The 23,814-nt window shown below is 41.7% G+C and overlaps 1 protein-coding gene across 2 annotated transcripts in view; it reads right to left on the bottom strand.

Annotated features, from left to right (window-relative positions):
- elmo2 (engulfment and cell motility 2) overlaps nucleotides 1-23,331 on the bottom strand; it is a 40,931-nt gene extending 17,600 nt beyond the window's left edge. Inside the window, exons 1-8 of one of the 2 annotated variants that reach the window (XM_065241976.1) lie at nucleotides 23,091-23,331; nucleotides 12,936-13,031; nucleotides 11,652-11,692; nucleotides 11,194-11,266; nucleotides 10,125-10,175; nucleotides 9,115-9,284; nucleotides 8,886-8,985; nucleotides 7,391-7,542 (exon numbers count right to left, since the gene is read on the bottom strand). In XM_065241976.1, coding sequence (XP_065098048.1) covers nucleotides 7,391-7,542; nucleotides 8,886-8,985; nucleotides 9,115-9,284; nucleotides 10,125-10,175; nucleotides 11,194-11,266; nucleotides 11,652-11,692; nucleotides 12,936-13,016 — 668 coding nt within the window. In that variant the 5' untranslated portion in view covers nucleotides 13,017-13,031; nucleotides 23,091-23,331. The remainder of the gene's footprint in view (nucleotides 1-7,390; nucleotides 7,543-8,885; nucleotides 8,986-9,114; nucleotides 9,285-10,124; nucleotides 10,176-11,193; nucleotides 11,267-11,651; nucleotides 11,693-12,935; nucleotides 13,032-23,090) is intronic. The other variant, XM_065241977.1, reaches the window with a different exon arrangement.
- Between the last annotated feature and the right edge of the window lie 483 nt (nucleotides 23,332-23,814).

The following is a 23,814-nucleotide window of genomic DNA, read 5'->3' as shown; positions in this document are numbered from 1 at the left end:
TCGACCGATATGGATTTTTTGTGCCGATGCCGATACCGATTTTTTTCCATCAGCCTTAGCCGATGACCGATACAGGCTGCCGATTTTCTTTAGCCGATATTTGGAGCTGATACTGCTTTTTCTCATTCAGTTTATATCATAAAAATGACACAATGATAAAACCAAATGTTACAACTCTTAATTTAAAAAAGGAACATTTACTGAACTATATTTAACAAATAGTAAGAAAAGGTGAGGTAGAACAAGTAAGAAAATTCAGTGCTGCTTAAAATACATAAATAAAATAATAATTACACCATTGCACACAATAGTAGCAACCAAGCAGCATAACAAGGGGAACACTTTACTTTATCCATGAAAGTAACCAACTATTTACAACCTATTTAATGCTTAGGTCTAAGTTTTAGTGCACTTAACTTAATCTCTTGTAGAGCAAATGTCTTTAATAAGAAGACAAGGAAAATGTAAACAGCAATACTGATCAAAAAACAACTTAAGAATTCTGAATAACATGCCAATTGCCCCACTTCTGTACCTCACACACCCTAGTGCCCTATAATAAATGCGAGGGATAGTTAGTTTGCCTCAGCTCGCTTAAAACGCATAAAACTGAACAAATACATGAGGATTTGTGTACGGACTTCGGTCAGATAGTAGAGCGCGTGCACGTGGGAGAGGTGCAGTGAGACATGGATGAGAGAGTGCATGTATCTTTGTGCCCCCAGTGAACGGAAATGTTCACAAAACTTACAAAAAAACACTTCTCCGGTCACATAAAAGTCATGTGTGAACTGTTTGGAACTAAGTGCTTTGGGTCGAATTTCTTATTTTCGCTGACGAAAATTCCGCGAAACTCCGCGTTAACAACCATAAACGTATGCAACCATGAACTGCGCTCTCCACAATGACGAGAAACTATCAGCAATGGATATTGATTTTTAGCCTTTTACTACTACATATATTTATGGAGATGAGACTTAAAAACCCACCCTGTCCAGCTATGATCAGCTGTTCGGCTGATCACATGACCTGCGTTCGCTTGCGGCATTATGAGCACGCGTCGCGTCCAAACGTCAGACTGGTGGTCGCTGAATAAAACTCCTATAAATACCACAAAATCACGGAACAACGTCAGCATTATATAATCCTATGACCAGTGTTCGTAACAGCTGCCGTATGCATACAGTTAGCCTAAAAGCTATTTGAAGCTCCCTAAATACAATGGCAAGCAGTTTTATAGGCATTCGCGTTTTCCATTAGGACCACCAAACTTTCTTAGCTATGGTTGCACGCACATATAGAGCAACGTGTTTACACTTTCAAAGTATATGGCAATATTTCAGTCAAACAGTTTAAAGATGCTTTGAAGTTTAAAACTTACCAGCGCAAGCTTGGAGCGCTCCGCTCTGCTAGTGGGGGGAGGGGCAATGCACGGGCTGCAGGCAGCCTCCAGCCACACAGAGCTGCCTGTGGGCGCCTGTCTGTAATTAATGCCGGGGAAAAACTATCGGCGAACGCAAGCCGCGAATCGGCCGATGCCGATACACCTAAAACCTGCTAAAATCGGCCCGATGTATCGGCCGGCCGATATATCGGTCGATCACTAATGATAATGAGATGAGTTGTGACTTATGTATATAAAATTATGGCCTGTTGATCGGAAAAAATGTTTAACCGATCATGGCTGCATGTGCTTCTTTAATGTGAAGATGATTATACCTGATGTAGCTTTTGAAAGCGTCTGATGACCATCGACCGAGGGCTTGTATCTGATTTTGTGATAGGCCTTTTTGAGCTGCAGTAGTTGCTGCTCCGATGCGAAATGAGTGGCTGGAAAAATTCTCCACAGGTAAACCTGACAGAGCTATGATTCGTTTTAAGTGTTTTTGGAACCAAAAACGTGAAAAAGGGATGGTTGGATCGTCGACGAAGAGAGGGTCCAGTGCGGATTTAGACTGGGCATTTCTGAGTTTAAAATAAGACAAGAGAGCCTGATACAGTTGAATTGGGGATGGGAGATTAAAAATGTATATATAATGGCCTTTCTTTTCTTGGTCCGTCCTACTTTGTTTGATGAAGTAAGCGATTGTTTCGCTATCGATAATGGACAAGTCGGAGATTGTCGGGTGGACTTTCGGGTTGAATTTGGAGTTTATTGCAATTTCGGAGCATCTCAGGAAACCGAAAAAAAGACAATAAGAACATGGCATCGAGGGTATGAGCTGTATGGATCGAATGATAACCTGTGCGTAGATTTTGGATACATTTTGTGAGGATGTCCAGGGTTATAGGTTGTCTCGAATCTACTTTTGAAGGACGAGAGTGCTGGATTCCTTTAATTAGAAGAGAAGTTTGAGAATTATTTATTTCCTGGGAGGGGAAACCGTGGATTAACTTATGAAAAAATTGGATGCCGCTTAAATATCCTTTAATAGACCCTACTTGGAGGTTCTTAATGGAATTGAGGTAGGAAATAAATGAAGTAATTGTGTGGAGAGAAAAATCGGGAAATTGCAGGTTAAAAGAAAGGTGAAATGTTTTGAAACATCTCCATGCTGTTAGACATGAATGAATGGTTCTGGGTGAAACTGCTTGGAGAATAGAATCGCGTGACGCGTCGAGGAGCGCTTTAAAAGGATGCGTTATGGGAATATGAGTTGTGAATAATGAGGTACTGGAGTTGGTGATGAGTCTGCCTCCGGAGCCAGCATTCTGAATTTCTGTTAGAATCTGAGTTTTGATGGAGTTAGGCATGGGAGGTGGTTCCATAGCGGCAGCATTCAATGGGGTAGGTAGAGGGGTTGCTGTGAAAAGAGTGTAGCGAGGTTTGTCTTGTAAAGATGAGTTTGAAGGAAGAAAAAGAGGTGCTGAAACCGTTTGCAGAGGCAGCCTCACGCACGGATTAGCGCCTGGGTCTTGGGGAAGCCCGTAGAAAGGTGTAGGAGGAAATTGAGAAAATAGGGGGGGCGTAGCCGTTTGCGGAGGAAGCCTCACGCACGGATTAGCCCCTGGTGCTTGGAGAAGCCCGTAGGATGGAAAAGAGGGAGAAGCCTGGTGAGCTATGGCAGGCTGATGGTGTACTGCTTGTGCACCCCCAGCAGGGGCTGCTGGCCATTGGTAGGGAAAAGTAGCAGAAGGGAAAGGTAGAAGAGGCTGAGTTTGAGGGGCTGGCGGAGGCATCCTCATGCCAGCGTCTGCAGCCGGGGGAAAAATAGAGGGTTGAGAAACCAAGCCTGTAGCTGATGCAATTGATTGGAAGGAGGAGGGAGGCAGAGCAGTGTGAGAGACGGCGTGGCCCAGACTTGCTGATGGTCTGCTACGTCTTGGAGCTTGAGGGGAACCGGAACTTGATCTGGAAGATGACGTTAGATGGAAATGTTGATTTTTGGTTTAACGAGATTTTGTTACCTTTTTTGGGGTGGGTGAATCATTTCCCAAAAAAAATATAAAGCTCGTAAAGTTGAGCTTTGCGGGTGGTGGGCCTTTTGGACTTCCAGCCGCGTGCCGAGACGTGTGGCTCGGCAGAAGATCCTGGTTGTTCGGGAGTTCTTTAGAGCCGGTCGGAGGAAATACCTTGGAGCCGGCTGCTTGTTTTGAGCCGGTGGCTTGCGGTGGAGCATAAAACTCGCCGTCAGAAGGGTAAAGCTCGACTTCAGACATGTTGGCAGTGCGAAGCAGTATATCTGAAAACAATCTCAGGACTGAGGTAGGTAGGATGTCTGTATATGTAGTGTTTGGCTGATTACCAAATGAGATGCACCTGTGCTTGATTAGTTAATTATCTGATCGTGCTCCTCCCGAACCTTGTTAATAAAACATCATTTATTATCACTAGGGGTGTCACGATTCTCCAAATCCTCGATTCGATTACATTTTCGATTCTAAGGTCACGATTCGATCCGATTCTCGATTTTTACATATTTTTTATATGGCATATAATTTAGACAAAAATTATATGCCATTATTTATTATTATTATTATTATTATACTTTAACATTAACATGCACATTGCACAACTCGCATGGGGGTTTGTGGGCTTCACTTAACGCGAGAGCTTGTAGAGAGAGGATTCCTTCTTGCACGCACATGGACTATGCGCGGTTGGCAGTTACATGGATCGGGCGGATGACGTGACGAAAAATAATATTTTAATTAAATTCGGGCGGGTACCGGATCGACTGCTTGTTATTAGCTGTGTCCTTCTAAGCATGCGACCTCTCTGTCTTTCATACTGGCAGCCTCAGAAGTTCAAGAAGAGAACTGAAATGAGACGGTCTAGCATTCTGAGGACCCAAAATTTGCGTCACCTGCTGCACACGCCCCCAGTAGCGCCCACCGCGCCTGTCAGCAGAAAACAACGGAGACATTTCTGACTTATTAAAATAAATATGTAATCAGAAAAATATTAATTTATTTTAGAACATATGACACATTGATGTAGATTAATCTATTCAACAGCATATCAAATAATCAACCTAGAAATATATACGCAACATAAACCGAATAATATTAACACAAAACATAACTTATAATACTAAAACAGTGTCAAGAAAAAGTTTTCTAATAAATACACACTTTTATTTAATAAACTTTTAATTGTTTGGGATATCCTCGGCTGTTAAGGATCCATTCGTTCTATCATTAACAGCGCGGAGAAACGAGGACGCATTTTGACACAGCTCTTATCAACGCGGGCAAAGGAGGTACGTGGCAAACTCAAAAAATGAGAATTGAAAACAAAGGAAATAGAATGTCAGAAAAGGGTTGCCTGGAATAAGTTTTACAACGTGGTAAATCAGGATGACACCAGTGCAGGCTATGTAATTTGTGCGTTTAATTTAGGCTATTTATTTATTTATTTATTTTTGTCCCTGTGCGCCGATGTTCACTGCTGATATTCTGAGAGCTTTCTAGTCTCGCGGCTGTCATCAGCACTTAATGCACATAGACTTAATGCGCGTGTCTTGGACTCATAGCATCTGAAATAAATCCAGCATCATGTCTCACGTGCACGCGCTCTCGCATCTGTCCGAAGTCTGAACATAAACTAAAGTAGTAATCCTTATGTATTTGTTCAGTTTTATGCGTTTCATGCGAGCTGAGGCAAACTATCCTTTTGTTTAAAATATAACCCGCTGCATCTTTGCGCCTCCCTCACTATCGCGCACGTGCAGAGAGCTGCACTCTGTCCAAAGTCAGATCACTGGTAATCCTGTTTATGATACCTATGCATTTCAAGGAGTTGTAGCAATACAACCCTCGTGTTTAAAATATGATCGCGTTCCGCTGGACAGATGGTTTTTACAGGCATCTCTGAGAGTTTTTTTTCCTCGCTTGGCAAGCCGACCGGATGTGAAATGGGGGCGTGGCAGCATCGACGATCCCATTTTTTAATTCGAAGTTCGAAGCTGTGACTTAATTTCGATCGATTTCGATTTAAAATCGAAATCGTGACACCCTTAATTATCACGTATGTTTAAAGATTACTATAGCCAACTTTCAAGAAACTTCAATATGTCCATATTGTACAGTAATTTACGCTTAAATAAATCACAGTTTAACTAAACCTGTTACATTTTAAGTTGACTCATTTTTTTATTATGTCGACTAAAACTAGAAAAAGTAAGCCAATTAGGGCTGTCAAATTTTAATTCGAATTTCGAATATTCGTCGAATGTAAAAAAAATATGCGTATTCGAACGTAAAACTTTGCATTCGAATTTACCTGTGTCAGAAAGCTCACGCAACGTGATGATGACGTAACTGACGCGGATTGTTATACAGAGCGTTAGCGGCTCAGCCAACTATGCAGAGCAAGCCAGCGTTATTCATTTGAAAAATAGCAAGAAATGACAGTGGGGATTACGAGTCGGACAGAATACATATTAAAAGGGCTGTGTGATGCTGCTTTGGTTTTTGGAGCATCAACTGGAATTCAACCGCAAAGTGAAACTGAATTATTGTCGTCTGCTTCTAAATGCAGTTTTAAAGTTTAAAATAACTGATCAACACGAAAGTGCCATAATACAGCTGCTTGTTTAGCAACATTAAAACCATATGTGCATCTACAGAGTCCACACCGCATATGAGAGAGTTGCAATTTAATGCCGCGGTGGCTTTATTTTAACTGACTGGAAACTTGACTTTCACCTGGACATTTGATATGCAAGTTTTTCATCAACATTATCTGCGTGAAATATAAACATGATCATCTGCCAACTCGACTGTTTCAGCACGTCCTCTATGTTAATTACGGAGAGTCTGCTTTATTAACGGCTTCGCTCTGCGCGTAAGTTAAACATTTCTGTTCTGTACTTTAAACTTTTAAATAATTATTACTCGCATATATTTCTACATATTTTCAACCAAGGAACACACAAAATATAATATAAGTTGTTGTGAATAGCGTTTAAGCTTGACAAAATTTAAATGACTAATGATCTTTCCCCACTTATTTTGGCTTAAATAAAGATTAATTCGTTTTTATACTTTATTAGAAACACGTACTTATCTACTTATATAAAATGCCCTATATTAATATGCATTGTCTATGTATGGCATTCGTTTTGTACATTTACAGGTGCACAACTATACTGGTTAATTTTGATTTCATTAGTAGTGTTTATAACATTCGTTTTAACAAAAAATATGCTGTGCATGATTATATTATTGGGGCTTTGTGCTGCGCCCTCTTGTGGGCTTTTAGGAGTATTTTCTCCAAGATAAAGTAGGTCTTTATAATTCGAATATAATTCGAATTTTATTATTTTTCAAGGACGAATTTCGAATGTACTTGTTCAGCCATTTTGACAGCCCTAAAGCCAATGCAGATGACTAAAATATGACACAAACTAAAGTGCATCATAGCCAAAAGCCTACATCAAAATGTACAATGGTGTTGTGATGAAACTACGACATAAGCAGAGCAACAATCACAACTATATTTGGATGATAAATAATCTGTCAGGTATTTAAGTTCACAAAATTCCTTGATCTATTAACTGAACCGTGTAACCTGGTGATAAAAAACAGGAGGTACAATTCAACTTTCATTCATAATAAATTCTCCTTTATACCCCCACAAAACATTTCTTAATTTGTCCTCATTATCATTTAAAACAAAGTTAAGAACAAAATATTATACCCTTTATAATGAGCTCCCATGACAGATCAGATTCAAGTCGTCCGTATCAGAACCAAATCAAGCCAAATCAAACATTGGTGTTGAATTTTTATAAAAAAGTCAACATTTAAGTCAAACCTGCGATCCGGATGCATGTTGAGTTCCTCTGCAGAGCTTCAGTTGTCATGCATGCGTGTGTGCGTGCAGGAATGCATGTGCTCTAGTGTAAGCGTGTGCATGTGTGTATGTGTGCGTGTATGCGCTCACACTTGCAGGTGAGAGATGAGCTGTCCCACAGTGATCTCCTGAGCTACACGCTGGTACAGACTGTGACTGTTCAACACCATGCTCTCCAGGATGGCCAGCGAGCGCTGCAGAATGGACACATCCACCATGGGCTGGTTCACATAACCCGTAATCTACGATACACAACAGAACCCTTAATCGCACCTTTGATCATCTTTATAAAAAAACTCATCAGATTCATTAGCATTTAAAGGAACACGCCCACATTTTGGGAATTAAGCTTATTCACCGTATCCCCCAGAGTTAGATAAGTCCATACATACCTTTCTCATCTCCGTGCATGCTGTAACTCTGTGTGACACACCCACCGCCAGCTTAGCTTAGCACAAAGACTGGAAGTGAATGGCTCCAGCTAGCAAACTGCTCCCAATAAGTGACAAAATAATGCGAACATTTTCTTAACAAGGTCATATGAGACACAGCCTTCTTTTAACAGTATACATACTGGGAACTATATTCTCAGAAGGCGAAGCACTGCTACTTGGGCGGAGTGATTTGCACAACTCTGACCTAACTCTTTGCTCCTCACCACAGGGCTTCTTGGGTGCTGCGAGCAAATCACTCCGGAAATATTCGCTTTATTTTGTTACTTATTGGGAGCAGTTTGCTAGCTGGAGCCATTCACTTCCAGTCTTTGTGCTAAGCTAAGCTAGCGGGGGCTGCGTCAGACAGAGTTACAGCACGCACGGAGATGAGAAAGGTATGTATGGACTTATCTAACTCTGGGGGATATGGTGAATAAGCCAAATTCACAAAATGGTTTGGCCTTTAAGTGTAAGAAATTATTACGTTTGATCAGAAAACAGTCAGGTAGAAAAAGCTCAATGAAAACCAATGCCCAATCCCCTCAAAATGCAACTATGAGTGTAGGATTCAGAGCACAGAAATTTACCAACCTTACCTTTAAATGTGTGCTGTGCATGAGGATAGGTCTGGGGGATATTGATCTAAATTCACATGTTAGTAATTTGGGGATTAGGGATGCATAACGATTAATCGTGATTAATCTATAGCAGAATAAAAGTGTTTGTCTACATCATATATGTGTGTAAACTGTGTATAATAATTATGTATATATAAATATGCACACATGCATGTATAATTTTAATTTATAAAAAATGTTTATATATTAAGTATTTATATTTATGATGACCTAGGTTCAGTCACAGTTTTAAGAAGTTTTTAAGAAGTTTCTGTAAGTGGCAGCACACAATCTTTGGGTACATTATTTTATATGCAAGCATTCAATTGTGAAAACTGAAACTGCCTTTGACTGCAGTATAGAAGGGCCTAGCCGGGGTCTTACAAATGCATGGATGCCCACATTCACTCCCTTACTGGGTCTTCTGGATCAATGGATCCCGGATTTGTCAAGACCCTACTAATATACATATCACAGAAGAAAAGATTATGAAGACTATGTCTGAATAAAGACATATATGAACGTATAACTTACCTGTTTAATGAAGGAAACAGAAATGAGGTCCCAGGAAACAATGCCATGATCCATCAGCTCTAGAAATGCTGTGAGAGTGAAGGCCAACATCTCTCCAAAACTACACACACACACACACAAACACACACAATATTTCTCTCTGTAAAGCTTGTGGGACAGCAATCACAACAAGTGTTACAAGTAGATAATCTCATATAAAGGTAATTATTTTAGGACTATATTTATTTACTGTGTGCCACTCTCCACCAGACGTGCCAGCGTTCCCAAGCCTTCCATGTTAATGAATTCAGTGGCAAACGTTGGGTCAGCTGAGAGTTTAGCAAGCTCCTTCAAAGCCTCCAGACGGGCATCGATCCCATGAGACTGGATTCTCTCCAGCAGCTGTCGAGCGGCGCGCATCTAAAGCACAAAACATTACATTTTACAAACACCCTGCTTACATAGTGGAGAAGTGGTTAGTTAGAGGAACCACAAGTCTGGATACTAGTTTTACATTTTCTGCATTGTCTTTTAAAGAAAACCTACAAAATTGATTTTTTTTTAAAAATGTTCAACAGAACTGTGTGTACTGACCAAACTAAACAAAAACGTAAAAGACAGAGATGTGTGAAAGTGTGCGAGTGAAGATTCATTTAATAATCAGACTGTTGTGTATTTAGTTGACATTAAGTTTATCAACTCTAAAAAATTATAATTTCTCACTGATCTGTAAATAAAGACTAACTACAGTATGACTGAGATGAAACACAGCATGATAAGCCTGAAGAAAGACAGGATTGTGTCCCAGCAAACACAGCAAGTTCTGATGATGTCATCAGACATCTTTTGGTCAGCATGACGTTACTTTATAACAATGACGTCTTGATAAACTTCCATTTATTCAAATCTTGGCTTAAATCCCAGAAATATTATAGATAATTTTATATTATCATGTATATAGGAAAATTAAGATCACAGTAATGGCAAAATGTTACAGTACATGTTTGACTTTTCTCAGATGATAAAATAAAAGCAGGGTTAAATAAGTGTAAAAATACATCAGAAATCTGTGTGTTTCTTTTGCATTAGTCTTCGCTCTTCTCCAGCTGTTTATCAAAAACATCCTCAATATAACTTAATAATGAATCAACAAAGACAATACCATAACACTGTTAGTAACTGTAACTGAGAAGTTTTCGATTATGTTTACAGAAAAGTTATGACAAGACTCTAATGTTAGTCTTAAGTTATCAGACTTACAGGTGAGATGGCTAATCGAAGTATGGTCCCATTTTTTATATCACCACGGCTCTGGAAATGAAAACAAAATTAAAATTAGTGCAAAGAACTTTATGTTCTCATAAAAACAGAAACATAAGATCTCATAATAATGAGTTAATATCTCATAACAATGGGCTAACTGTTCATAAGTTCACTTTAATTTTATGAAACACAAGGTTAGACTTTAATTTTATGAAATATGTCTATTATTATTATTATTATTATTATTATTATTTTGTTTTGCTTTGCTTTTTTGCTGATGAGTTGAATCAAGTGTACTGTATAAGATGAGGGACTAGGAGTCCTGTATGACCCGGCACTAGATAACATTACACTACACATAAACCAACACATTACCACTAGAGACCCATAGAGACCATTATCTCCAATGACATTTCTGTGATGGGACATGTAAAACCAAAGTATTACTATGGTATTCTAAAGTGAGTGCTATGTGAATACAATATAATAAACGAAAGAAACACATTTAACCCAGGGTTGTGAACTTTTGGATCAGTTTATAACACATGACTGCAACTTATTCATATGAGCCTATTAACGAGTTAACTTGTCAATTAAGAGAAAACGCTTCTCTGCCGATGATAAGTATTTCTGCCTTTCCGCAATACCACTATTATCCACCAGGTGGCAACTTACAAAATCCGGAAGTATCACCCTAGGTTATATATTTTAAGAATAACATTTTCTGGAAGGCATTAAACTTTTGTGAAAATAATGCTGGCGCTGGCTGGCAACTTTTTTGTAAATGCTTGCGAGGAAAGGGTTAACCAATCTGACTAAAAAGGTTTGAAAAAATCAATTATTTTATAAAGTTGATGCATATGACTAAAAAGCAGACACTACAGACAAATAACACTTATATTTATTAATATTGTATATCTGTTTAGTAGTTGTTTTTCAATATATAAGAATTTAAATTGTATGTTCTGACTTATGTTGAAGCCTTTGCAAGCAAACAGAAAGTCCACTATTTAAGCTAAACAGTAAACATGCACCTATGTGTTTATGATGTATGTAAGCCGTTTACCTGTTCAGTGATATAAAGCTGTTGACCATCAGCGTAACGCAGGGCAAACTGCTCTGAGCCCGATAGAGACCAACTACAAACATCACCAAACAGAATTACAGTAAATACTCAACACCTATAGAGGCAGACATGATGAGCGAAGCAAGCATTGGGTTTAGGTTTCAAGAAAAAGGTGCTTTGTTTCTTTAGATGATAAAACCAAAAATATATTGATAATAAAGTAACTGCCATACCGTAGTTGATGCAAAACAACCCATTTCATGATGTTATACAAAAAAAGGCTCTGGTGGTCTTTCAAAGCAAAACATAAAATACTTTGTGTCTACTGTCTGATATATAGTCTGCACAGTGTTCACATTAATTAAAAACCTTCCTGTGTATCTAATTCATTTTCAGCATAGCTGTTCATATCGTACTACAGTACAGGCTTGAGAAACTGAGAAAAGTTAAGAACTTACCCATCACACACTTCTCTAATGATGGATGACAACGGCTTTTTCTGCAACATACAAGATAAACTTGATATAAAAGTGTGTTTAATGAAAACAAATGCTAAAACCAAAACCCTTTAGTCTGCTCTAAAAAGTATGCTAGCATTGGTTTGAATTTGTATTGACACACAATAAAATTTCTCAGATTTTCTTCAGTTAATTGTGTTAAAGTGCCAGAACCTCCTGCCCAACACATAAAGAGCATTTACTCAAACTCTTTCTCTTTTTCCTTTAATTTGTGATATGAGCAGAGGACAGACGGCACATCAATGTCATTATCCACACAGGGCAGGACAAAAGTTACAGACAAAAAGGCAAATCGCAAGGGCGCCAACAACAAATTGATAAAATCCATAAGAATCAACGTTGTCAACCAATTCTATTATCAATTAGTTGGCCTGTGATGTCAAATGCTACCGTACCACCGTCGGACAGCGCGAACATGCTGCGTTTATAATTAAAGTCATGTGCTGTTTCTTCATACAACGCAAGCTACACATTTATCAGGCGCTTCTTCTTCTTATCGCGCGACTGGCTTGGTTAAAAGCAACCTTGCGGCGGAAATCTGAATTGTGCTTCTTTTAAACTGTTTCTGCAGGTTAAAGGGACACTTTATTGAAAATATGTTCATTTGTCAGCTCCCCTAGAGTTAAACATTTGATTTTTACCGTTTTGGAATCCATTCAGCTGATCTCCGGGTCTGGTGATACCACTTTTAGCATAGCTTAGCACAATCCATTGAATCTGATTAGACCATTAGCATCGCTCTCAAAAATGACCAAAGAGTTTCAATATATTTCCTATTTAAAACTTGACTCTTCTGTAGTTACATCATGTACTAAGACCGACGGAAAATTAAAAGTTGCAATTTTCTAGGCAGATAAGACTAGGAACTATACTCTCATTCTGGCGTAATAATCAAGGACTTTGCTGCCATAACATTGCTGCAGGGGGCACAATGATATTACGAACGCAGCACCTGAAAGTAGTCCCCTTGGTTATTTTCAACAGCAGAGGACTATTTTATAAAATATCATTGTGCCTCCTGCAGCCATGGTAAAAGAATGTGTGAGCATGTGACCATCCGCTCTGCCGGCAGCTTTTTCCAGGCACAGATATGTAAGTGACCGTACGGCTGGTTCACACCTCCCTCAAACATTCTAAAATCACCAGTGGTGGGATGATATGTAAACAATATGAACAACTATCTGCCAATCAGATTCAAGAACAAGAAAGAACTGTAATAGTAACCTGGTCAATTTCAATGAGCTGAGCATTCGCGCCCGGCCATTCAATGGCCACCTTCACAATGTCTGACGTCTGAGGTGGCATGGCTGGCGTTTGCTCCTGATGGGTAAAACAAAACACATAAAAAAAAAATTAACTACAGCACACATTTAAACCAGTTTTATCTAAAACATGAGAGCAATGTTCACACATATTTTACTCATCCTTATACCATTCCAGATATATGCAGGGCTCAACATAAAGGACTGCCCGGTGGCCCGGGGCAAGCGTGAGAGACGTTCAGGCCAGTAAAAAGTATTGTCACTTGCCTGATCGTGCCAGTGCTTCACCCTCAGTCACTAAAATATATTTTCATCAATGTATATTATTTAACATCTTGGAAGCAGACATTTACTTGGGTAAAACACGAAGAAAGAAACTATGCAATATTTTGCGCAGTTTGCTGTAAACTGATGTCTGTTGTATACGTATACAATTATATTTGACTTTTGAATTATTATTTTTAAATATGTGACATTGACTTTTTTTATTGGGGCAAGTGAAAATTTTGGCAGGGCAAGTAAAAACCTGAACCACTGGCCCGACCTGGCCAGTATAAAAAATTATTTGCGTTGAGCCCTGGTATATGACTTAATTTCCTCAGTTGAACACAAACAGATGGTTTTATAGTAAAATGTTATCATGTTATTATTATATCTTATTATATAAAAGAAAAACTGGGGAAGCTCAAAGCACAAACACTTATCAATAAAGTTTTAATGAGTTTTAGTCTAAATGTGTCAGGAAACGGACTCAGAGTCAAGTGCAAGTTAAATAGTTTATTTAGAAAAATATAGAAAACAGGAGAGCAAGTCACTGGTAGATCCACACACGGCGTACACCCGTTGACTCACTCCGATGGAAACACTACTGTGGGAATGAATCACTCCCACAGTAGGGGAGAGTGAGTCGGCGCTACACAATAATTCAGTACAGATCCAAAGGAAGAGAGAGCCACCCACGCGCTCCGTCGAGAACGCCAGCACTGTCACCACACGCAACAGAGGGATGAAACACGCCGCCCTGAAGGTGGATGACAGGCGGAGATGGAAGTCCAAGTACTCAGACGGGTAATCCACTGTGTAATCCAGATGTAGAAGGACCACCCAGAAACCACTGGTCACCGCCTAAAAACGAAGCGAACCAGCGGTTCCGAGAAACAACAGTCGTTAGAGTCAATATAATCCACAAGGTAAAATGGGTGAACTCCACTCACGGGTGATGATGCAAACCGGAGAGAGGGAGACAGCTGGTATACCGCCTAGAAACGAAGCGAACCAGCTGTATCGAGAGACAAACAAAGTCAGTATAATCCAATGCTCCTACAAGCGAGCGGTCCGGGTGAAGACGCGTCCCCGAACGCCGAAACCAAACCTGGGGTAACAAAGGAGAAGACAGAGAGCGACTGACAAGACAAGGCAGGGCAGCAGGACTGTGATAAAACAATGAGCGCGCAACAAAGGACAGGACTACGTGCAATATAAAGGGAAAGGTAAACGAGACACCACCGGTGAACAATCAACTGAAACAAGGGGGCGGAGTTAGTGAACACACGAGGAACCGGCACCACAGGTAAACAACACACACACACAGATCACACAGCCATCGATCACCCAGCAGTCATGACAGTAGCCCCCCCTCCACGACCGGCACCAGACGGACCGGGGAACTCACCCTGTCGCCGACGGAGGTCCTCGATCAGCCCAGGATCCAGCAAATCCCGACCCGGAACCCAGCTCCTCTCATCAGGACCGTATCCTTCCCAATCCACTAAATACTGAAATCCTCTGCCCCTGCGGCGGGAGTCTAGTAACCTCTTAACAGTGTAGACAGGGGCACCATCCACTAGACGAGGGGCGGGGGGAATGGGGGCAGAGACAGGGGGGTTATAGCGAGCAAACATCGCAGGTTTAACCTTGGATACATGAAAAACAGGGTGAACCCGACCAAGAGAAAGGGGTAACTTAAGCTTAATCGTCACCGGATTAATGACCTTAGAAATACTGTATGGCCCAATGAATCTCGGAGCCAGCTTACGAGAAGGCTCACGGAGAGACAGATCCTTGGTAGAAAGCCATACCTTTTGACCACAAACGTAACGGGGTGGAGGTCGCCGATGACGATCAGCTGCAGCTTTGGTTCGTCTGGAATTAGATAATAACAGTGTCTTAGCTCTCCTCCAGGTGCGTCTGCACCTGCGTACGAAAGCTAACGCAGACGGAACCGCTGCCTCGGGCTCCTGTGATGGAAACAGGGGAGGTTGATAACCGATGGAAAGTTCAAACGGGGACAAATTGGTAGACGTAACGGGAAGAGAATTATGAGAATACTCAACCCACGGGAGCTGATCGCACCAGGAATTCGGATATTGTGACGACAGACAGCGGAGCGTTCTACCGAGATCCTGATTAGCCCGTTCGCATTGCCCATTGGTCTGCGGGTGATAACCAGAAGACAAGCTGGCCGTGGCGCCAATTTGTCTACAAAACTCCTGCCAAAAACGAGAGATGAACTGAGGACCCCTATCTGACACTACGTCAGTCGGAATACCATGTAACCGAAAAACGTGATTAATCAAAACCTGAGCCATCTCTTTTGCAGAAGGTAGCTTGGGCAGGGGAATGAAATGAACCGCCTTCGAAAAACGATCCACCACAGTTAGAACAACAGTGTTACCATTAGATGCCGGTAAGCCGGTGACAAAATCAAGAGCTATATGAGACCAGGGGCGGGAGGGCACGGGCAAAGATTTAAGCAGACCAGCGGGTGGTAAGTTAGATGCTTTATTACGAGCACAAACCGAACAGGCTAATACAAACTGTCTGACGTCAGTGGACATAGAAGGCCACCAAAAACGCTGACGGACGGCAGCCAACGTTCTCCGAATACCTGGATGGCCGACAAATTTGGACTCGTGACCCCACCGGATGACATCCGAACGTAACCGCTCAGGAACCCATAGGCGACCCGCTGGACACCCCTCCGGAACTTCCCCCTCCCGGCCGGCCTCTCTCACCCGCTGTTCGATTCCCCATACGAGGGCGCCGACCACCCTCCCCTCCGGGAGAATGGTCTCCGTCCTCTCCGAATCAGACTTTTCGAACAGACGGGAGAGAGCATCAGGTTTGGTATTTTTCGAGCCAGGCCGGTACGAGAGGGTGAAGTTGAAACGATCAAAGAAGAGTGCCCAACGAGCCTGCCTAGATGTTAGTCTTCTGGCCGAACGGATATATTCAAGATTCTTATGATCCGTCCAGACCAGAAAGGGCTCCGAGGTTCCCTCCAACCAGTGACGCCATTCACCCAAAGCGAGTCTAACCGCCAACAGCTCCCGATTCCCTATGTCGTAATTACGTTCTGCTGGGTTTAACCGGTGAGAGAAAAAAGCACACGGATGTACTTTCCCATCAATAGACGATCGCTGTGATAAGACGGCGCCTACCCCGACATCAGATGCATCCACTTCCACTATAAATTGTTTAGCCGGATCGGGAATAGAGAGGACAGGCGCAGAGATGAACCGGGATTTTAACACATCAAAGGCCTCCTGAGCCTCTCTACTCCAACGGAAACATACATTAGGTGAAGTGAGAGCGGTGAGAGGCTTAGCGATCTGACCAAAATTTCTGATGAAACGCCGATAAAAATTGGCGAACCCCAGAAATCGCTGAAGCTCCTTCCGAGTGTCGGGTACTGGCCAATCGGCAACCGTCTTAACCTTAGCGGGATCGGGACGAATTTCTCCCTCGGCAATGACAAAACCCAGAAACGAAACCGACTTTTTGTGGAACTCGCACTTCTCCGCCTTAACGAATAGCTGATTCTCTAATAGCCGTTGTAAAACCATGCGAACGTGCTGAGTGTGTATCTGCATGGAGGGAGAAAAGATGAGAATGTCATCGAGATACACAAAGACAAATCTGTTAATCATGTCACCCAGCACTTCATTGACCATGGTCTGGAAGACAGCTGGAGCGTTACAAAGACCGAACGGCAGAACGGAATATTCCCAGTGTCCAGAAGGTGTATTAAAGGCTGTCTTCCACTCATCGCCCTCTCTAATACGTACCAAGTGATAAGCGTTGCGCAGATCTAATTTGGTAAATACGCGCGCTCCCTGTAATAACTCGAATGCTGATGACATTAAAGGCAAGGGGTACTTATTCTTAACAGTAATGTCATTCAGCCCTCGATAATCAATGCACGGACGAAGAGACCCGTCTTTCTTTTTTACAAAGAAAAATCCAGCACCAGCTGGAGACGAGGAGCGGCGAATGAGACCGGCTTTAAGAGCGTCATTAATGTATTTATCCATAGCCTCTCTTTCTGGTTTAGCTAGGGAAAATATGCGACCCTTAGGCGGAGAAGTGTTGGGAAGTAGTTTAATCTCGCAATCATACGACCGATGAGGAGGCAGAGAAGTAGCCCGGGACTTACTGAAAACCTGATACAGATCCGAGTACTCCGCCGGGACCCCTGAGAGATCGATAGCCGGGACCTGCGAGACAGAACAAGAGACAAGAGAGGGAGCAGGACCAAGACAAGAAACATAACACGAAGACTTCCATGATAACACAACATTGTTCTGCCAATCAACGTGAGGATTATGTTTGGATAGCCAGTCATGACCTAAAATGACTGGCGATTGTGAATCCTCTAAGATGTAAAATTCAATCTCCTCACGATGATTGCCAGAAACAAACAAACTCACAGGGGGTGTGCGGTGCGTGATCACAGCCATATGCTGGCCCTTCAATGTCCAGGCAGACAAAGGAGAGGAGAGAGGGATGAATGGAATACCCCAGGACTTGGCCAACCCAGCATCCAAAAGACACGCCTCCGCACCGGAATCCAGCAACGCCTGTGACGAGAAAGAGTTAATCATGACAGGTAGTGTGGTGCTGCTTACGGGAGATTTAAATGACGATGCGCCCACCGAGACTCCCAGGTTCATCGGCGGGCGTGAGCTTTTACCGGACAGGTGGCCGCCAGATGCCCCGGCTTGCCACAATACAAACAGAGGCCATTAGATAGCCGACGACTTCTCTCTCCAGCAGAAATTCGGAACTTGCCCAGCTGCATAGGCTCCTCGGAGGGCGTCTCTGAAGCGATCTCCCCTGGTTCTGACATCAGGTGGCGAAATGAGCGACGCAGATCTCTCTGCCGATGGCGAGACTCGACCCTCAGAGCCAGATCGATGGCAGCTTCCAGGGACGTGGGTGGCTCCCTCAGTGCAATCTCGTCTTGAATACCTGGCGTGAGACCCTCGAGGAACTGTGCTCTTAATGCCGCGTCATTCCAGTTGCAGCAAATAGCGAGCGTTTTGAATCGTATGGCAAAATCTGTCACAGAGTCATTACGTTGCCGTAATCTCACCAACTCAGCCGCTGCCATGTCTCCCTTGAGTGAGCGGTCAAACAGTTTTAACATCTCCTCCTCGAGAGCCTCAAATGAAAAAGTAAAAGGAGCTTTAGCCCCCCAGGCGGCCATACCCCAGTCTCTCGCCCTTCCAGTGAGTAATGTCAGGACATAGGCCACCTTGGAAGTGGATGAAGAAAATCGACGGGGCTGGAGCGCGAAGACGAGAGAGCACTGCTGTAAAAAGGGTCTGCAGGTGTTGGGATCGCCATTGTAGGTGGGGGGTGTAGCCGTGTGTGGCTCCCGTTCAAATGAAGCGGCTCCTCCGGATGAGGTTGAGGCTTCATGGCGAGGAGTCACTTGGTCCAAGCGATTGCTGAGCTCTTTCAGTTGCTCAGACAGGATGCTGAAATCTCTGGCAGCAGCAGACAATAACGACGAATGTTGGTCGATGGCCGCCCCCTGCTGGTGAAGGGCGGTCTGTACCTCCAGACTCTCTAAACTTGCTGACTCCATTTTTGGCGCGCTCATCTGTCAGGAAACGGACTCAGAGTCAAGTGCAAGTTAAATAGTTTATTTAGAAAAATATAGAAAACAGGAGAGCAAGTCACTGGTAGATCCACACATGGCGTACACCCGTTGACTCACTCCGATGGAAACACTACTGTGGGAATGAATCACTCCCACAGTAGGGGAGAGTGAGTCGGCGCTACACAATAATTCAGTACAGATCCAAAGGAAGAGAGAGCCACCCACGCGCTCCGTCGAGAACGCCAGCACTGTCACCACACGCAACAGAGGGATGAAACACGCCGCCCTGAAGGTGGATGACAGGCGGAGATGGAAGTCCAAGTTCTCAGACGGGTAATCCACTGTGTAATCCAGATGTAGAAGGACCACCCGGAAACCACTGGTCACCGCCTAAAAACGAAGCGAACCAGCGGTTCCGAGAAACAACAGTCGTTAGAGTCAATATAATCCACAAGGTAAAATGGGTGAACTCCACTCACGGGTGATGATGCAAACCGGAGAGAGGGAGACAGCTGGTATACCGCCTAGAAACGAAGCGAACCAGCTGTATCGAGAGACAAACAAAGTCAGTATAATCCAATGCTCCTACAAGCGAGCGGTCCGGGTGAAGACGCGTCCCCGAACGCCGAAACCAAACCTGGGGTAACAAAGGAGAAGACAGAGAGCGACTGACAAGACAAGGCAGGGCAGCAGGACTGTGATAAAACAATGAGCGCGCAACAAAGGACAGGACTACGTGCAATATAAAGGGAAAGGTAAACGAGACACCACCGGTGAACAATCAACTGAAACAAGGGGGCGGAGTTAGTGAACACACGAGGAACCGGCACCACAGGTAAACAACACACACACACAGATCACACAGCCATCGATCACCCAGCAGTCATGACAAAATGACTCCAGTGGGTTAATAAAAGTCTGAAGTGAAACCATATGTTAGTAAGGATAAACAAGTTACTTACAATGACAATTTGTAATGTTATGACATGATATCTTCAAAGTGGTCCTTAGCTAACTTGCTCACCAACCTCTTTAAAATTCTCGGTATTTAGTTTGTGCTCATAGCTAAACACTCAATCAAGCTAAGGACGACTAAACTCTACTGTATGCACTCTGTGAGTCTTTTACTTTATTTGGTTCACAAGAATCAAGAGTTTACTTGGTATTGAATTTATTTGGACATTTATTTAGGTTATAAAAAGTGATTTGTATATACACGCTGACATCACAACAGACTAGGCAAGCCGACCAATCAGAGTAGACTGAGCATTTAATAAAGGGAAGCCTTAAAGAGACAAAAGGTAGAGCAGAGCATTTCAGCCTGAGGATGCAAAGAGATGCTGCAATAATACAAAATTAGTGTGAAAATAAAGCACTTTAAGTACACTATGTAAGTGTACTACATTTTCACCTAGGACCGAGACAGAGAGTAGACAGAAATGACAGAGACAATCTTGATCGGCTAAAATGCTAATGACATTCGTTTATATGCAAACAACCACACATGTAAACACTATGGCAATATACATTAGGCTACAGAGGTCATGCTCACATATCGAGCGATAAGTCGATATAGTCATTATGTTGCATCAGTACGAATTAGCCTTTAGCTAATTGACTAGCAGGGTCAAACAACGTTGCTTGTTGTTTAGGTCGTTGCAATAATAATTACAAGTAAAACTTAGCTGTTATGCGATGAGCGACAGTGGATTCGGTTTATATTTCTGCAATGTCAAAAGTCAACTTCTGCTGACAGCTCCACCTACACAGTGTTCTCATTCAATGAAAGTTCTGCACATTATGAATATTAATTAAAAGCAGAATTATATAACAAATCCTTCAACAACTATTCCTCTTCTCTAGCAGCACAACAAGGCCTCGTCCCCTTTTTTGACACATATTCCAATGCACTGTGTTTATTTAATTTACAGACATCATTACTTACCATGCATGTAAGAAGGAAGAGAGAGCTGTAGTCCTTTATTAGCCGTTTGTTGTAACAATTTATTTTAATAACAATATCTCTCATTGCAGTGAACTTTCAGCATTGTAACTTTTTATGCTCAAACAGCAACATTACAAACTGACTATTTAATTAAAAAAATTAAAAAGGGGAAACTGCATAACAGGACCCCTATAAATCACATAAATGTATTCAAGGACAAGGGTTCTCTAAGTGGGGGACCACAATCCATAGCCAGGGGGTCCGCAAAATAATATGTTGTAAATTAAGAAAGTGATGGATTATAAAAAAATACATTTACATATGTGGACCATCTAATGATTATGACATCACAACACAAGCTGTAAATGATGCACACCTTTTTACCCTTTCTTAAAGCCCAGCTGAACAACTTCCTCAACAGGTTTGACCACCCCAACTCATTCACACCTCATAACAATGTACCCCCATCCTCTCTTCTGCTCTCTCTGTCCCCCCTATTATAAACTTTAGCACAAATGAGAATGTCCCACCACCCACGATTACAGCAGCCCAGATGTGCAGAGAGCTGCGGAGGCTTCGACCCAGCAAAGCAGCTGGTCCAGATGGAGTATCCCCATGACAACTGAAGGCATGCGCGTTGGAGTTGGGAGATCCTCTACAGCGCATATTCAACCTGAGCCTAGAACAGGATATGCTCCCTCAGCTATGGAAAACATTCTGTATCATCCCAGCTTCAAAGAAACCACGTCCTGGAGAAATGAATGACTTCAGGAGGACCAGGCCTCAACCGGAACCATGTAACAATCAAAGGTGACTGTGTGAAGTATGTGTAAAGACTTACAAATATCTGGGAGTGCATTTGGATGAAAGCTGGACTGGACTGCTAACACAGGTCTACGCTCTGTGCAGGAGAGTATAAAGCCGCTTGTACTTTCTTAAAAGGCTGGCATCCTTCAACATCTGCAAAAAGCGGCAGCAGATGTTAAATCAGACTGTTGTGGTGAGTTTCCTCTTTTATGCAGCGGTGTGCTGGGGAGACGGCATCAAGAAGAGGGACGCCTTATGTCTAGACATGCTAGTGAGAAAGGGGGCTTTACAGCATTTCTCCTTATCAACAAACCCCTTTTCTCTGACCCTAGGACCTAAGCTAGGGTGGTCAAAAATATCCATCTAAATGATCTTGCAAAAGTATGGTTTCACATCATAATACATTTCTTACCCACTGGACTCACTCAGATTACTTTATTAGATGTTCGATGCCATATAAGAAGAAGCGGGGCACAAACGAATGTTTTTCGGCTTTGGCTCTATCGTTCAAAAAATATTTAAGTTAGATATATCATTTTTTACACAATCAATACACACATCTGGGGTTAACTGTAACAAACAGAGGGTTTGTTGTAACACCTGCTTGAAATTGTTTTTTTTTAAACACAAATAATATTTCAAATGATGTGTGAATTGTCGTCCTGATGAGCTTTTCCTTTAAATTAACTATTTCAATTTTATTTTAAGTAAAACTATAAAGTATAGTTCAGGAAAGTAATCATAATTCTGATTACATGTTGTGTAGGCTATTGCCTATAAGAAATTAGATCTTTTTTTAACATTGTTAGAGTCACTTTGCAGTAATTTCACATCTGCCTTGTATTGTTTGGTTGTATTATTATTATTAGTAGTATTGTTGTTGATATTAAGGAGAAACATCTAAACATTTAACTAAACTCATGTGAACATCACTCAGTAGTGTACAGTGTTGCTCTTTCAGGGGTTTGGATCTCATACATATACAGTTTACTGTATCATATGTTCACGAGCGTTGCATGGTGTCACGAAATTTAAATGTGTAATTGTTTATAAATGGGCATGTTTACTAGTTCACATCTATGGGAAACATCTCAGGATTAAATGGTTGTTAAAACTGTCAAAGGCTTATGAAACCTAAGTGTCATATGAAAGCATTATCACGTGAACACACAGTGACAGCAATTGTGCGTATAAATTACACTAAATCATATTTATAACATTATTCACGTGGAACATTAATCGTCAGATCTGTTTATATCTGATGCAATAACAATTATATTCACGCACCGAGTGTCATTTAACGTTTAAAGAGCGGCTGTATTTAAGACGATATCAAACGATAAAGAGAGATAAAATCTTCCAGCATTCATAGAAACAGATGTAAAATGATCTTGTCTTATTGACATTCTGCTACGGGGTGATGTGTTATTTTGTGTGTTGTGTGTTATGTAAGCAGTATGTCGTTTTGATGTGCTTACCTCAGAAGATTTAACACGCGACGTTTTCCTCGACTGGATCAGATTTTAGACGGAGGATGATGGGCGGAGTTTACGCCGTCTCGTCTTCATCACAACACTCTTTTCAATCTTATCGCAGTCATCTGATGAATCAACGATCCGATCCTATTATAATCCTGCAAAAAGTCGCTTTATTTAATGTTTATTTCAGTGCAAGAGAAAGACTTCAGCTTCTCCATCAGATCCCACCCCGACTGACAGATCAGCCAATGAAATCACTGCCTGGAGTTGATTGATGTAATGAAATCCCGCCCTATGATTCACCACAGCAGCAGCAGCATCATCATCATCAGTGGTCTGGTTAAGAGGAATGTCCGCTGCTTTACTCTGACGATGTTTACTACAGACAGTCTGGTTAAAGTTTTCGATATTAAAAAACACATGCAAATGTAAGAATGAATACAGATAAGTAACAGCTGTGGCAATAGTCTAACAGCATGCAAGACAAAAGTATAACTACAATGTAAAAAAAAACTCTAATGACAATGAATAGCTGGGAAAACCATATTCAGATTTAGTGGATTTCTGTAACGTTTACATTGTTGTAAAGCAGCTTTAATGAAAACATTTTAGCACAAAATAGTACATGGGAGGAAATAAACAAATACATTATACATAAATAGAAAAAAATATTATTTTTATATAAATATAAAAAATAAAGAGGTTATTTTTACATTTCACATTT

The sequence above is a fragment of the Paramisgurnus dabryanus genome, chromosome 14 (assembly GCF_030506205.2).
Source record: "Paramisgurnus dabryanus chromosome 14, PD_genome_1.1, whole genome shotgun sequence".
Lineage (NCBI taxonomy): Eukaryota > Metazoa > Chordata > Actinopteri > Cypriniformes > Cobitidae > Paramisgurnus > Paramisgurnus dabryanus.
Note: the sequence above shows the minus strand (reverse complement) of the source record. Positions and strands in the feature narration are given on the sequence as shown.